At 40.5% G+C, this 17,544-nt stretch overlaps 1 protein-coding gene across 1 annotated transcript in view; it reads right to left on the minus strand.

The window, feature by feature from the left end:
- The window catches only part of PLXNB2 (plexin B2), a 144,432-nt gene that overhangs the window by 12,530 nt on the left and 114,358 nt on the right, over positions 1–17,544 (minus strand). The window contains exons 17-25 of the mRNA XM_075274165.1: positions 15,154–15,262; positions 12,007–12,143; positions 7,092–7,259; positions 6,343–6,460; positions 3,943–4,173; positions 2,908–3,084; positions 2,655–2,791; positions 1,116–1,216; positions 696–925 (exon numbers count right to left, since the gene is read on the minus strand). Of these exons, the coding sequence (XP_075130266.1) occupies positions 696–925; positions 1,116–1,216; positions 2,655–2,791; positions 2,908–3,084; positions 3,943–4,173; positions 6,343–6,460; positions 7,092–7,259; positions 12,007–12,143; positions 15,154–15,262 (1,408 nt within the window). The remainder of the gene's footprint in view (positions 1–695; positions 926–1,115; positions 1,217–2,654; positions 2,792–2,907; positions 3,085–3,942; positions 4,174–6,342; positions 6,461–7,091; positions 7,260–12,006; positions 12,144–15,153; positions 15,263–17,544) is intronic.

A 17,544-nucleotide genomic window follows, 5' to 3' on the forward strand; every position in this document is an offset into this window, starting at 1 on the left:
CAGCTTAACTGGAGCTTAAGGGTGTGGTTCGGGACATAGCAAAGATGGATACTGATGACAGGATAGGTCATCAGTATGAGATCAATCAGGCGACATCACTAACTGGCACGGTCCTGGTGTTGGACCCCTTAATCGGGATAGGTCATCAGTAGCCACCTTTGCTTTAAATTTAGCCTGTACACTGTCATATTAACTAAAAAGTTATTTTTATAGAAAGTATTCAGAAAAGCTTAGCAAACCTGCATATGAGATTTTTTTTTTTTCAATAGATTTGGGAAAACAATAGATTAGTCAACTAACATTCATCATGAAGATTCTGAAGGTCATCATATAATTTGAAAATACAAAACAAAATCACAAGTATGACAGGCACAAGAAGAAAAGGGTTACCACACTACAATGTGGTACACAGAACTGCTCAAGGATTTTCAATGTATTTTTTTTTTTTTTACAATGCCAATGCAATACTTTCATCAATCTGGATGAGTAAGAGAAGAAATTCCTAAGCCCCAAACTGCTGATCATTGTCTTTGGAAGCCCTAGGACAGTATCCCGCTCAAACAAACTTACAAAAGAATCATCTCAAGGAAAGAATAACAGTGGGATTTAAAAAGGGATTATTGGAAACTTGAAAAATACGAAATACTTAGATCTTGTCATTGTGGCTAACAAAGAAAAACAAGTCAAGAACTTACAATAGTGAGGAAGGACTTGCTGTTCAGTAGGTTTGAAAACTGGTTCAGTGCTTGCTCTACAGTTTGTCTCCTTGCTTCTGGGATATCAAGTTTCCCAGTGATCATTACATCTTTTTCCCCATCTTTTGAAGGCCAGAAAAATACCCTGTCCGTATACATTTTATAATCCAAAACTGGAATTCCAGTATCGTTAAGGTCATTTGTTTGGTCTTCCATCTCTATCATTAGATCTAAAGAAATAAAAAACAAAACAAACACAAAGGGAAAGGAAGTTTATAAGATTGGTATTTGAAAAGAAAATTTCAAAGACATGAAATATGTTACATAAAGGCATGGATTTAAAATAGTATCTCCATAGTTTTGGATATTCTAAACCATTAAACCATGGCGTTTAGCTTCCACAATAAGATAGTAGTTCACCTGTGAATTCCTTCTTGCAGCGATCTCGCACACTTTCTTCTAGTCCCTCTAGTTGCTGTTTCACTTTCTCATACTCTCGCTCTGCCTGCTGACTCTTCCTCCTTTGAACACAATATCATATATCAGATATTTAATGAAGATACAGAAACGCTCCATGGGAAAAGCAGTCAGTGTATTTCATTATCATTATTATGGATACCAAATGACAGTTCATCGTGATTTCTGATTCAGGATAGTCATTTTCTTTCATTTATTTATATATTGGTTAGGTTTTTATAAGGCACCTCAGAGGCAAAAACTGAGCAACATTCATTTGGTTCATTAGCAAATTAAAACTATATTTAACTTTATTAAGTAACTGTACTAACTATATATAAACTACTAAGATATAAGACAATGAAGCAAATTTCAGATAAGCATAATATGGACATTGTGCACTCATATCTGGGACTCAAATCCAAGTCTGACCACAGGTCCAATAACCCAGACTGACGGGATCATAAAATATGCTATCAGTTTGTGTGATCAGTCCTGCAGTTGGGTCTGTAATATTAGCGCACAAATTTGCAGGCTCATCTGAAAATGACAAGATTAGTTTTACCTAAGCGTATTATTGGCGCTTTTTTGAACCTGAAAATTTCCGTATTTTTCAGAATATAAGACAAACCCAACTATAAATTACACCATGGTATACATTTTTCTATATTGGTTGTGAAAAAACATTTTAAATTTCCCTAGTGGTCAAAAAAAGAGAAGACTATGTTTCTAACTTTCCTGCACTACGGGATAGGTGAGAGGAGTAATTGTCCAAGCGATACCTCATTACATTAAGCTATCCATGCTAATGTTTCCTGTCATTAGAGTCTCACATATTGCTCCTCATGTGGCACTTGAGTTTTATCCTTTTCATTCAGAGTCTACATGGTTTTAGGTTCATTCACTCTACTGATGTTATACTCATCTGTACAAATCTGAGGCACCCACATGATAGAAACAGAGCTCTTCAACACACACAGCTCTTCTGAACCCACATTATAAGCACACACACAGCTCTGTAGCACGTTATATACACGCTAAGCTTTCCAGCACTCACGCCGCTATTTTACAAACATAATATTGCAATAATGTATAGCAGATACACACACAGCTCGGATGCACACAACATGCACTGCTATACTGGGTGAACAGAACATGTACGCTCACAGCCTTGCATCAGGCACCTCATATGCTTCTGTATCTGAACACATGATGTTCTGAAAGGTTCTTCACTCCAAGACCTTTCAGGTCCTGCTATTTCTTATGCCTACAGATACAAGTTTCCCAGGAAATGTACTTTGTAGACAGTTATACTTCTCACACGGCCCTCTCCATGACAAGATGAATGAAATGTTACACATGTATCAGGGAAGTGTTGGGCAAGATTTTTTCTTGACAGTGAAATCTACTCTGAGCATTTAGATACCTATGACTACTTAGTAAGGGGTCATATAATTCCAATGCACATTCAGGTTAGCATGTTCAATTTAAGACTCTACATACCGATAGAAGTAGACAGCAGTCACAATTATTAAGATCATTGGTATAAGGACTACTGGAATGATTATGTGCAATGGAATTGCAGGGGACTGTCCATATTCTACTTTTCCCAGTATCCATTCTCTGTTTCCAAATTTAACCTATACAGGATAAAAAAAAGTGAGGAAAAAAAATAAAATAAAGTCATTGTAGTCACATGAGCAAAACATAAAAACACATCAACAGACATGCTTAAAGAAATGAAGGTTATACATACCATGAACTCCGGCAAGTTGTCTGTGGTATCTCTCTTATGGCGCTTCCTGGGCGGAGGTTGCTCCTCAGGTGGGACACAGTACAGGTCCGTTGAAGTCAAAGTGTTTATTTTGCATATGCCTTCTCCAACAAAAGCTTTGGCCTCTTCTATGGTCATAGCTGCATTAAGTTTATTACCCTAAATATGGAGAAGATCAAAACATAAAGTGTAATACTGACATAAAACATGACTCTTCACAAGATTGGTTTTCTTTTTTATTGAACTGTTCATAAACTTTGGACACTTTGAATAACTTATGTCTTGGGGACCCCCGAACAGAATACCGGATGCATTGACAAGTGGTAAGCACTGAAAGCACACGGACCCCATAGACTATAATGGGGTCTGTGTGTATTCCGTGTGGTCTCTGCACGAGTCATACGGAGAGAAAAGTACTTCATGAAGTACTTTTCTCTCTGCATGACTCAAGCGGACAGCGTGCAGAATACACACGGACCCCATTATAGTCTTGTCAATGCGTTCAGTATTCGAGTCGGGGGGGTCCCCAAGTGGACTCCCCGAATGGAATGTTGAACGCAGATGTGAACCAGGCCTAAGATTTATAATACAGTATAAGTAAGCTACTGACAAAGGTAGTCTTAAATAATATCTTCATATATACACACATTTATGACTTCAAGTAGAAGATTGTTACAACACTAAATGTAGTTTTTTTTTTTTTTTAAGTTTATTAGACAGCAACACTAGGGGGCACTACAAGTAAATTAAATGGTTAGCAAGTTGAAGTTCTTGCCTTGGGAAAGATTATTTTTATTTGATAAAAAAAAATAAAAAAAATCATGTATAATATCATGCATTGCAAGACCAGTGTTAATAAGAGAAAACTTGACTGTTGATAAATAAACCCTACAAAAGAGGAATGTGGAAGGATAAAAATGGCTGCTAGGAAAGACATTAAGTAATCCACATAAGCTCACCATATACACATAAACATAGATGTGCTCACAGTGTCACCGGAGAAATCAGTACAGTTACCTTGGCATTAATGAGATTGTTCACTTGTTTTTTTATACCATCTGTGAAGTTATCAAAGGTGGGATCATTGAGGTAATTGAAAGAGAGTTCAGTTGTCTCCAGAGATGTAACATAGCCATCCATTTTAATCCTGACTGTAACCTCAGAGTTCAGGTGACTTTCTGGTACTTGAGGAGAGGAGAATATTATTACTGTGTCATTGACTTTTTCAAGGATGTCTTCTTTTTCTATCTGTAAAGAATAAAAGAAAACTGCTGACCTCTCAAATAACGTGCTTTGGATAAGTGTTCTGAAATAGGAACTTGCAGACCATTGTAGATAGTTAATAGAGCTTAGGAAAAGGAGACTGTTACAATGAAATAAAATAAAGTCTACGGGGCGACATAAAATCCTGGATAATACCAAAGAGTGTGTGAAAGTGTGTGAGAGTGAGTGTGTGTGCGTGTCTATATATATATATATATATATATATATATATATATATATATATATATATATATACACACCGTATTTTTCAGACTATATTTTTCCCCCCAAATTTCGGAGGAAAATGAGTGTGCGTCTTATAGTCTGAATGTGGGTGGAGGAGTGGGTTTGCAGCATGGCCGCGCTACTGCCACCGCTGGTTTTCTTCAGCGACAGTAGCGCGGCAATCTGCAGGCCCCGGCAGCTAAGACAGTCCCCGGCATCTGCTGTAATAGACCGGCGGATGCCGGGGAGTGTCTTAGCTGCCGGGGCCTACAGATTGTCACGCTCCTGCCGCTGAAGAAAACCAGCGGTGGCAGTAGCGCGGCCATGCTGCAAATCCGCTCCTCCTCCACAGGTCCCGGCAGTCAGTTAGCCCCCCCCCCACCGGCCCCATACCTTTAGTGATGCAGGCCGGCTCCTGCACGGCGAGGCCGCAGGAGCCGACCTGTTCCGATGACAGCCGGGAGCCTAATGAAGGCTCCGAGGCTTGTCATAGATATATATTACTATCGCGGCTGGTCTATGACCCTCCGCGATAGTAATGTATAGAATCTCCCATAGACGGCAATACACTTGTATTGCCGTCTATGGGACTTGCAATCAAATGATTGCAGGTTCAAGCCCCCTAGGCGGGGGATATTAAAATAGTAAAAAACAAAACAAAAAAAAAAACCACTTAAAAAAAATATAATAAAAAATAAAATAAATAAAAGTTCACCTCCTTTCCCTAGAATACATATAAAAGTATAACATTACTGTGAAACACATACACATTAGGTATCCCTGTGTCTGAAAATCCCGGTCTACTAATATTTTTATGTACAGTGAACGTCAAAATCAAAAGTGCTAAACTGCCGTGTTTTTCTCTCTGTTTTGCCTCTGAATTAAATAAAAGGTGATCTAAGCAATAAACATTTCCCAAAATGGTATATCTAAAAAGTACATCTGGCCCCACAAAAAAAACGCCCTATACATCCCCGTACAGCTGCAGGGTCACCTGTCAATGTGGCCTTGCAGCTGTTCCAAAACTACAACTCCCATATATTAAATATTTTACCATTTTTTGCCTGAAAATTTTTTTTCCCTATTTTTCTCCTCTAAAACCTGCGTCTTATAGTCCAGTGCGTCTTATAGTCCGAAAAATACGGTATATATAATCTCCACACACACACACAAATACACATATGTGTATATACATATACACATACATATACGCACACACAGACTGTCTTGCATGGGTCATGGACCCCTTATGCCTAGGCTTCTTTTACCAATCCAGCATATTATAAAATAATGTTGCCGGTGATCTACCATAAGCAGGAAGCATTTATCTAGATCAGCAGTCCTGACAATCCCTACGCTGCTGAAGAATGCACCTGACTTATGACTAGGTGCATAGCTGGTGAAGATTTCAGGCATCAACTGGGCCAGTGCCTGGCATAAATTATCATAACTCTGATGGGTCTGATGACCCTGCTCATGTCCTTTTGCACAAACAAAATTTCATTGTTTCAAATTTTGTATGCCAGAAAATTGGTATAATGGGCATGATAAATTTTCTACATCATGCTATGTTTAACAAAAAAAAACAAAAAAAAAAAACAAAGCAAAACCCCCCAAAACGTTTTGTTACACAGAACGCGTGTTACACAGAATGTGTTTCCTGGCCCAAACACAGTGATTGATATTTTTGCATGTGAGGGGTTCTGGTATTTCTTATATCAAGGTTAATGCATCGGCCTATTCCATATATCTTTAGATTAAAAAAAAAAAAAAAAAAAAAAAAAAACCACAACAAAAAATAAACATAACTGTTGTGAATCTGTCCAACATGTGCCAGAATGAAATTTCAGCATATATGTGTCCTATACGTTACTATATAACCTACGGTATTCATTTATCACAAATGAAGCTGTGACTATAGACACTTACTATTTGGTAAGCCTCGTTCAGGTCTCTCTTCTCTCTTGAGGATTGCGATGTGGCCATCATGCTGAAATGCTGCACAATATTAAATCCTATCCCAGAAATGGTGATGTTTCTTCCTCCACTAAAATAAAAAAAAAGTACACCGACACTGCAGTCTACAGTCACAGTTAGATTGATCATTTCTAGTCCAGCCATCAGATTGACAAACCCCTTGTGACAAGAGTATGAGTACTGACCCAGTCAATGTTACTCATGATAAGTAGAAATTACAAAGATGTGTACATTAAAACACCAAACACCTCAATAGTCCCATAATATTCACTATAATTGAGTAGCTTGTCCATTACGTAACTGCATATTGTTGGAAACATCTATAGAATAACTTATGGCCTATGCACTCTTGATCCCCACTGTGTGGCATTGCTGCAGTTAAGGGGACACTTTTCCCTAGGCAACTGGTTTTCCTAACTGAAGTGAGAAGATCCAGCATGAAATAAGGTCTCCCAAATCTCACCTACAGGGTCGCTGTTCTTTTTCTGTGTAGGAAACATTATTTAAACAACATGGAAGTTGCATTGTTAGCAAGTCAAAGTGCACAGTTCAATACCGGCTGGCAAATATTTCATTGCTACTGCCTCTACTTACATGGGAGTCACATATAGGACATTCCAGAGATTGGGCAACACATTAAAGAAAGTAGAAACAACCATTTGCAAAGATTTGATCTTGCAGCAGATAACAATACTAAATACCTGGCGAAACTCCGATCAGGGTTAAACTGGGAAATGACAGGATTGCTTCTGTATGTAAACTTTCCAGCTTCTTTTAAAGTATTAGTACCATAGGATAACTTCACTTTGACATTTCCTTCCTTCTTTGCTTTACTCGTAACACAGATTATTTCTTCACCAAATGAAATGCTATGGGACAAATAAAAAAAAAATCAGTCAGGTGATGCATACAGCTAGCGCACTGGGTAATAAATACATACATCCCTCATGGTTATGGTCGCACGCCGGGCTCACACAGTAAATGTTTATCAATCATTGCATCCACAGCCCAATGCCTTGGATTCATTAATAGCTGCTCATCATACCTTCACATACAGCCATAGCCTTAGGGCCCGTTCACACGGAGTAAACGCGCGTGTATTTTGGCAAAATACACATGTAAAAAATTCACGTGTAAAAATAAGACTCCCATTGACTTCAATGACATTTTACACGTGTATTTTGATGTGTTTTTTACATGTGTAAAAAAATGTCATTGAAGTCAATGGGAGTCTTATTTTTACACGTGTATTTTGCCAAAATACACGTGCGTTTACTCCGTGTGAACGGGCCCTAAGTGTGGATTTCAGTATTGCCACTCAAAAATAAAAGAGCTTCTCACTAATGGAGATTATTATGTACATTGATAGTGCCCTAGCTGAGAGATTTAGTAGTTAATAAATAGGGTTCATGCTGAACAATTAGGACAATTAACCCCTTCCCACTCTGCCTTGCATAAATGATCATAACTCTGATGGCTCCAATGACCCCGCTCATGCCCTTGTCAGGAGAGGGGTGATGGCGGCATAAAAGAGAAAGCAGTTGTTGAAATTATTTGTTTTGCAAATGAATAGTTCAGGGGAACATAAACTTTGCAGGAGAGACTACGTAGAACAAGCACAAGATGCTGAAGGAACTAGTAAGATTTTGTCCTTTTATCAGGTAAAGTCTGTATGGCTGGTAACACATGGAAGTTGTTTGGCTCACAGTGGTCTGTGTATGATCCTCTGTCCTGTGCATTTAGTTCATTCAGGACGGTCACAGAACAATAAAAACAGAGAAGTACGGTAAATTGGTTAAACCTCCCAATCTATTTGTGTATGGGGGGCCTCCTGACTTTGGAATGAGCAACTGGAATGCAACATGCTCAATACTTTTCTTCCTGGTGTAGATATAGCTAGAGTATCTTGGCTTAAATATTCTGATCTCACATTATATTGCTGTTCTGGACTGCAAGCAAGAATTTTATTACAAAACCCTCTGGATTATGGATACTGGATTAAGGAATGCCACTGTACTAAATTACAGTCTTGACATTCAGTTTGAGGATTTTTTTTTTCTTGTAGACAAATGTAACACCTTGTCTTATATGTGGGATTGGCTTAACGTACTTATTATTTAAAAGGGAATTGAAAATCATGGAGCATTTGTTACTAATCACTGTATCGCTCTTCAGCCAAATTGGCAAATCTCTAAGCAAAGCTACGGAATACAACAGGGACAGCTGGAACAATTTGGCAAGTTCTCTAGCACAGCTTGAAGTCAAAGGTTCTGGTGAGCCGCACAGTAACCCCTTCATTCACACAGCATTCCAATTAGCTATTGACCCTCTCAGAATTAACTAAATCATGCATCATCTTCATTCCTAAAATACACCCATCGCCATATTGCTAACAGAAGCCACTTAATTGTAATTATAACCAACTCGAAAAACAAAATTCTTTGTTTAAGCCAAAGAGAGCTGGTTGCCTTTCAACATACTTATGTAGTCTCTGTTGGCAAACACAACATGTAACCGGCACGTTACCATCATCTAAGGAAGATGGAGTTAAAATATCCGGAGACGGACAAAAAACGCTAAACCAGGTTTAAAAAGTAGTTTGGATTCTGCAGAATATTTCAGATTTGTGAATAATTTGCTGCTCTGATCAGCATATACTTGGAGACATAATTTGGCAGGCGCCTAGTGTGAAGCCAATACACATTGTGAATTACCCTGAACAGTGCTCTAACCAGTTCATCGCCTCAGTTTACCCCGGCAGTCAGGGATTGTCGCCTCTCCTTATTAATTCTCATGTTCTATTCACCATTCTGCACATCTTTGCAAGACTATGATCCATATTAGAGATGAGCGAACAGTGTTCTATCGAACACATGTTCGATCGGATATCAGGGTGTTCGCCATGTTCGAATCGAATCGAACACCACGTGGTAAAGTGCGCCAAAATTCGATTCCCCTCCCACCTTCCCTGGCGCCTTTTTTGCACCAATAACAGCGCAGGGGAGGTGGGACAGGAACTACGACACCGGGGGCATTGAAAAAAATTGGAAAAAGTCATTGGCTGCCGAAATCAGGTGACCTCCATTTTAGACGAATAGTGGATTTCAAATCCGGGTCATATGAGAATGTGAACTTTGTGACTATGAGACAGGGATAGCTGTACAGGCAGGGATAGCTAGGGATAACCTTTATTTAGGGGGGAATGTTATTAAAAATAACTTTTTGGGGCTCTATCGGGTGTGTAATTGTGATTTTTGTGAGATAAACTTTTTCCCATAGGGATGCATTGGCCAGCGCTGATTGGCCGAATTCCGTACTCTGGCCAATCAGTGCTGGCCAATGCATTCTATTAGCTTGATGAAGCAGAGTGTGCACAAGGGTTCAAGCGCACCCTCGGCTCTGATGTAGCAGAGCCGAGGCTGCACAAGGGTTCAAGCGCACCCTCGGCTCTGATGTAGGAGAGCCGAGGGTGCACTTGAACCCTTGTGCACCCTCAGCTCTGCTACATCAGAGCCGAGGGTGCGCTTGAACCCTTGTGCACACTCTGCTTCATCAAGCTAATAGAATGCATTGGCCAGCGCTGATTGGCCAATGTATTCTATTAGCCTGATGAAGTAGAGCTGAATGTGTGTGCTAAGCACACACATTCAGCTCTACTTCATCGGGCTAATAGAATGCATTGGCCAGCGCTGATTGGCCAGAGTACGGAACTCGACCAATCAGCGCTGGCTCTGCTGGAGGAGGCGGAGTCTAAGATCGCTCCACACCAGTCTCCATTCAGGTCCGACCTTAGACTCCGCCTCCTCCGGCAGAGCCAGCGCTGATTGGCCGAAGGCTGGCCAATGCATTCCTATGCGAATGCAGACTTAGCAGTGCTGAGTCAGTTTTGCTCAACTACACATCTGATGCACACTCGGCACTGCTACATCAGATGTAGCAATCTGATGTAGCAGAGCCGAGGGTGCACTAGAACCCCTGTGCAAACTCAGTTCACGCTAATAGAATGCATTGGCCAGCGCTGATTGGCCAATGCATTCTATTAGCCCGATGAAGTAGAGCTGAATGTGTGTGCTTAGCACACACATTCAGCTCTACTTCATCAGGCTAATAGAATACATTGGCCAATCAGCGCTGGCCAATGCATTCTATTAGCTTGATGAAGCAGAGTGTGCACAAGGGTTCAAGCGCACCCTCGGCTCTGATGTAGCAGAGCTGAGGGTGCACAAGGATTCAAGTGCACCCTCGGCTCTCCTACATCAGAGCCGAGGGTGCGCTTGAACCCTTGTGCAGCCTCAGCTCTGCTACATCAGAGCCGAGGGTGCGCTTGAACCCTTGTGCACACTCTGCTTCATCAAGCTAATAGAATGCATTGGCCAGCGCTGATTGGCCAGAGTACGGAATTCGGCCAATCAGCGCTGGCTCTGCTGGAGGAGGCGGAGTCTAAGATCGCTCCACACCAGTCTCCATTCAGGTCCGACCTTAGACTCCGCCTCCTCCAGCAGAGCCAGCGCTGATTGGCCGAATTCCGTACTCTGGCCAATCAGCACTGGCTAATGCATTGTATTGGCGTGATGAAGCAGTGCTGAATGTGTGTGCTTAGCACACACATTCAGCTCTACTTCATCGGGCTAATAGAATGCATTGGCCAGCGCTGATTGGCCGAATTCCGTACTCTGGCCAATCAGCACTGGCTAATGCATTGTATTGGCGTGATGAAGCAGTGCTGAATGAGTGTGCTTAGCACACACATTCAGCTCTACTTCATCGGGCTAATAGAATGCATTGGCCAATCAGCGCTGGCCAATGCATTCTATTAGCGTGAACTGAGTTTGCACAGGGGTTCTAGTGCACCCTCGGCTCTGCTACATCAGATTGCTACATCTGATGTAGCAGTGCCGAGTGTGCATCAGATGTGTAGTTGAGCAAAACTGACTCAGCACTGCTAAGTCTGCATTCGCATAGGAATGCATTGGCCAGCCTTCGGCCAATCAGCGCTGGCTCTGCGGGAGGAGGCGGAGTCTAAGGTCGGACCTGAATGGAGACTGGTGTGGAGCTATCTTAGACTCCGCCTCCTCCAGCAGAGCCAGCGCTGATTGGTCGAGTTCCGTACTCTGGCCAATCAGCACTGGCCAATGCATTTCTATGGGGAAAAGTTAGCTTGCGAAAATCGCAAACTGACAGGGATTTCCATGAAATAAAGTGACTTTTATGCCCCCAGACATGCTTCCCCTGCTGTCCCAGTGTCATTCCAGGGTGTTGGTATCATTTCCTGGGGTGTCATAGTGGACTTGGTGACCCTCCAGACACGAATTTGGGTTTCCCCCTTAACGAGTTTATGTTCCCCATAGACTATAATGGGGTTCGAAACCCATTCGAACACTCGAACAGTGAGCGGCTGTTCGAATCGAATTTCGAACCTCGAACATTTTAGTGTTCGCTCATCTCTAATCCATATATGTCGTATTACTAGTACATATGCTTCTGTTTGCTGTATTTATTTGGCAGGTGTCTAGTTGGGAGCTATTTCCATCAGAAAAAGCTACTGTGTGAAATTCAGCATTACATAAAAACACCTGCTAAGTCACTATAAAATATATTCATTATAATACTACTTACACTTCACAGGGGAAACTATCAAGAGACACACGAATGTCATTTTTGGATCCAGTTTCTAGATTATTTCCAGATATTGTGATGTATGTTCCTCCGTCCAGCACACCTTCCACTGGTCTCACGGATGTTGGCTCTGGTTCCTAAGAAACAAAAAAAAAAATCAAAATCAAAACTATTTGTTATAATACACATTAACTTTAGAAAGTAAATGAGGGATAATATGCATTTCTTTATTCTTTAGGTAATCTGTCACCAGGGTGAAGCATATTAAATCAGTTAGATAGGTCAGGCTCATCTGATTTTAATGCTTTTTTTTCTCCAACAAAATTTGTGCCTCCATTGCAGAGCTAGTCATTTATTTCAGAATATGCAAATGAGCAATCTGGAGCACTGAGGGCGGCTCTGTAGCTCCAAACTGCAACGCCCCACATGGCTCTAATATGCCTTCCTTCTGCTCTAAAATCTGCTGTGAGAGAACTCATTTGCAAAACTGGATTAAATACCGAACGGTGGCGTCGAGAAGACATCTAAAGGTAGGAGAAGAATAGCCTTTAAGGCTATTCCTACGTGTTAGTCACTTACCTGTGTGATCCCTCTTTCTCTTTCACATATACTTAACCATTGCATGGACCTCTACAACCCCACAGTATTACCCTTCTTTTATGTAAATACGTGTTCTGTGGGCATGGCGTGCATAATGATTGTTATACACCATGTAGTTGTGTTTCATCGATACTATTTTCTGTAACACTTGACGTTCCGTGCGTACTACTTTGGAATTTATTGTAAGGGGTTGCAGGAACATATCTTTGCCGACTCAGTTGCCATGTATGGTTACTGCATCCTTTTTATCCTTTTTGTATGTGACTTTATATGTATTGCTATTTAATAAAGAATTGGGATTTTAGATCCATTTGAGTCATAGTGTTTATGACATATATGCTGAGTGTCTGTTTTACCTCCATTTGGTTTGTTTGAACCCCCTAGTACTAGTCTATGGGCAAGTACTGTCAGGAGGAGGAGGGAGGTGGCCTTCCACACCGCTCAGCATCATCAATGGACGGTAAGGAACGCCCCCTCTGACAGTATAGCGCTATGGACAGTACTGTTAGGAGGGGCGTTCCTCACAGCCCAGCTAGACTGTCAGGAATGCCCTTCGGATGGTAAAAAGATTTCGGTAAGGGCACGCAACAGGAAAGCCGACAGTGCTCTGAATTAAGCGCACTGTCAACTTTCTAGTGGTATATAAAACTGCACGTGCCCGAGGATGTGAAAGATCCTCTTTAAAGCATACCTCCAATTCTAAAACAAATTTTCATAAATGAATAGTACAAGTGAAATATGTTTCCTTCTCCAATTATTGTACTAAGTTACTTTTAACATAGAAATCTGTGGAAGGGGTTGAAGGGAGGTGTAGGCTTAAAGAAAAGACACAGAAATAATTACATTTGCTAAAATCTGTTACTCTATGAGTCAGGGAGCCCCTTTGAGACTGCTTAAAGGGGATCTATCACTGGATTTTCACTATTTTAGATAAACATATGCCTGAATAGCCTTTAAAAAGGCTATCCAGGTCCTGCTAATTGTTTGTTAAAAGGCCCCCCGTTTTAATGAATTACCTTTTAAACATATATGACCTTGTAGTGATGTCATCACAGGGACAAGCCAATCACAGAGCAGTAGTGACATCATCACAGGATGGTTTTCCAGAAGCAGGGAAGAGAGAGTTGGAGGCAGTGAATCGAAAGCAGGAGGAGGGACTTACATAGAAGAACCAAGAGAGGTAGGTGTGAACAGAGTATGACGTGAGGTCTGCACGGGAACGCCCATGGTGCATAGTAGGGCTCATTTACATATACGTTTAAAAGGAAATTCATTAAAACGTGTGTGTGTGGGGGGTCTTTTAAATGATTAGCAAGACCTCAATAGACTTTTTAAAGGCTATTCAGGTATATGTTTATCTAAAATAGCGAAAATCCAGTGATAGAGCCCCTTTAATCTTTCAAAATAAGACTACCACTACAGGATGTGGCAATGAGACAATTAAATAACCAATGGCAGCTCCCCCATAGATTCTCAGCTAAGGTATATTACAAAGCTTCCTATATTCATATGTAGCATTCATTATGAAATATATGTCTCACAATCCATATTCCCTATCAGTGAGTCTTTTGTGTAGGAAGGAACTGAAGTACTCGAATTAGACGCTTTAAGTCTTTAGTCTGTCAGTCCGTCATGGATAACATAAATCAAATGACCCCACCAAAATGATAGGAAGGGGTAATCTTACAAAATCTATAGCTTGCACTAGAACAGCTATTTAGTTCCAGGAAATACTGTTATTCTGAACATTAAATGTTCACAATTTTCCTTTCTCACTTGCAAAAAAAAAAATGTATGAATTCTGATGAGAACTTTCAGAAAAGTTACAAACCACCATATTATCATATCCTATAAATGAAAGAAGAGAGACACAGAAGCTTTGAGCAATCCCAAAAGGGCAGATGTCAGCTTTGATCTGCAGCTACGGTGCCAGAGAGCATCAGAAATTCCACACTTCCTGTATGTACTAGGAAGAGAGCCAGGAGAAGTAGACAGCTTGTTGGTACCCTTGTCTGAAGCTGACAGTATCCTCTGACACAAAGGATGCACAGAGCTCAGATCGGAAGCAGGGACTGCAGTGCTATCAGCATCAGTCTGCAGTTCACATACTCATTTGCATTGCCTCTAGTTATGATAGGGATTTGGGAAGCGTTACTGCAGCTGAATCTTGATCATCAGAGATCACATCCTGGGGCATTCTTTAATGTCACTTTCCCTGGCTATGTTGAAAATACAACAGGACCACCATTGAAAACGCTAACTTTTATTTGCTCAAGTTTTACATTACAATGTAGAGAGCGGGACGTAATAGGAATAATGGCAGCTTTGTATATTGACTGCACAAAAAAGCAAATCTAAACATACAGTAGGTGCAGACATTATATGTTAGTGTTTTACATGTCTTCGCTATAGCTACATTTCTATTAACCCTTAAAAATGGATAGGGAAACTACGATCTCTACGCTTAAGTGTTAAAAAACTGCAGAAAGCAAAAATTTTCAAAATGGATAGGTACCATGGTGGCACATACATATGGCTTACACTTACCTGATATGTAAAAGTGAGATCACTTGGTGAGACTCCTTCCTTTTGATTTACCACTATATTAATGTTTCCAGACTGAGCATAATGTGCTGGTCCAACCTCACAGACCACCCTTTAGATAAAAATAAAAGAAATTAATTAAGATTGCTAAATACAGAAATAAAGTAGGCCATATGAGTCAAATGCTCCATCCAATATCCTGAAATGCTGCCATGTGACATCCTTAGAGACCATGTACAGTATTCCAAGCTGTGACTTGAGAATAAACTAGTCAAGGCATGAATAACATGGTTTCTGACCATTATGTGACTTTTCTGTTGCATTTTTCATAAGCTTTGCCCCTTTGCAGGATTCATCTTGAATTGACAATTTTCCCTGCACACACCTAGAAGCAATGTACAGTGTGCGGTCTCTACTTCTTTGAAGTAGTTCTCCTCTCTGTTAATTCACTTTTATTACAGACTCATTGAAGACAACATTTACCAGTTACAGACAGTGCATGAACAAACGTGCCGAAAAGCCGGCGTCTATGATAACAAAGAACCCTCTTCCCCCGAGTATAGATGTCTGATGAATCCATCTTGTGGCGAAACGCACGCTGGGTGCAGCAGCAGTCTCTTCCTGGCCAGTAGTGTGTGTCTCCACATTTCGTTACTATGGCATCGGGTATGCATAAGTATTAGAATTTGTATTTAATCCCATAATGTTGGTTATTCTGTAGACTGTATTATATCATCTTATTTCCATGTATTTCCTATGCATATAGGCACTTTTTCTATTGATTACTGTTCTTTATTGGACATCTGAGCTGCTCTATTGATTCTTTTGCATAGTGAAGCATATATTTATAGAGGTTTGATAATATCTGAATAGTACATGGCATGGCATAATATTTGGTTTATTTGTACAGGGTTTACATTTTGATATAATCCTACAGTAACATTTGGGATTTTATTTCCCTTTATCTATATCTCTATATTTATAGTTTGGGATATTTTCACTGTATAGCAGCTGATTCATACACTATTTATACTAATTAATATACATTTTATTACCTAGTTCTATTGTACCCTATCCAGCGTATTGATATTTGTGGATCACACCACATTTATACTTGGGAGACAGTTGTTATAGATGTTTTTTTGGCATGTTTGTTTGTGCGCACTCTTTGTGATTTATGTAATATTTATCTGGATTATATGTATTTTAGGGTCGATTACACAGTAAGCTATGTAAGCGGCCATTTTCTTGTGGCTGCCAGGCATGTGCAGTCGGCTATCTTGAGGCCCTATGGCAGGGCCAACTACGCATGCCTAGACGATTGAAACCCAGGATGGAAGACAACGCAGGGAGAGGCCGTTCCTGAAGAGGTTGGAGGCGGCGCTGGAGAGTTCTCTCGCAGCATTGGGAACGCCACCACTGATGCGAGAGAACCCATTTGCATACAGACGAAAACCGGGATTTCTATCTAATTTCGGAGCGGAGAAGACTATGCATCATTGAGAAAAAAAAAAAAGAAGAGATTTTAATGATAGAATCCCTTTAATGGTAGAGGCCTTGTGGTTTCTGGTGGTATATACTTTTTGGGGGTACATTTTGCTCATAATCTGTAACCTGAGTGAGTGCCAAGTTGCACCCATGTCACAGAGCAGAGAAGGGCCTTTCTATGTCAAAGTATTAGCAATTAGAGCCTTTACACTGTTGTCAATTTAGGCTAAGTTATGTAGTTTCGAAGTTAGGTGAATTGCACAACTATAACAACAAAAGAAATCCAGGAGTCACCAATTATAATCACTATTTCCCCAATGAGCAAAGGACTTTTCTCCACTGCATTCAGATGCCTTACAATAGTAGCAGCTCATTAACCACAAACCACAAATATATTGGCGGCAGACTGCAATTCTGGAGGTGTTAGCTTCCCAATCTGAGCCGCGTCTCGCACTTTGAAATGCTGTAAAGTTATTCCCAACAGAAATTACACAATTAGCAAGATATCGGCAAACCCTTTCTTGAAAACGTACAAAATTATTCTGTTCCTTCATTGACACCTTTTTTTATCCTGTAACTTGCAGCTACAAAGGAAAAGCCCCCCAATGATTTATTCAGCTCAAAGAATAACACACATTTGTAAAAAAAATAAATAAAAAAAAATAAAAAAAAATAAAAAAAAAACAAGCAGCAACCCACACCTTCTCAAAATACAGAACATTGAAGGGATTGTCGAACTGTTTCTGAAAGATTACTTTGTACTGAAAATAGTGGCTATACACACACACGCGCGCTCGCTTCTCCCAGGTTTTCCATTTCCAGCATTGCTAGCTCTGTGGTACTGTTTCCAAGTGCCTAACTGATGTCAGCAGTGACACATGTTGGAGGGAAGGTCTCAATTGCAAC

Source organism: Leptodactylus fuscus, chromosome 5 (genome assembly GCF_031893055.1).
Source record: "Leptodactylus fuscus isolate aLepFus1 chromosome 5, aLepFus1.hap2, whole genome shotgun sequence".
In the NCBI taxonomy this organism is placed as follows: Eukaryota; Metazoa; Chordata; class Amphibia; order Anura; family Leptodactylidae; genus Leptodactylus; species Leptodactylus fuscus.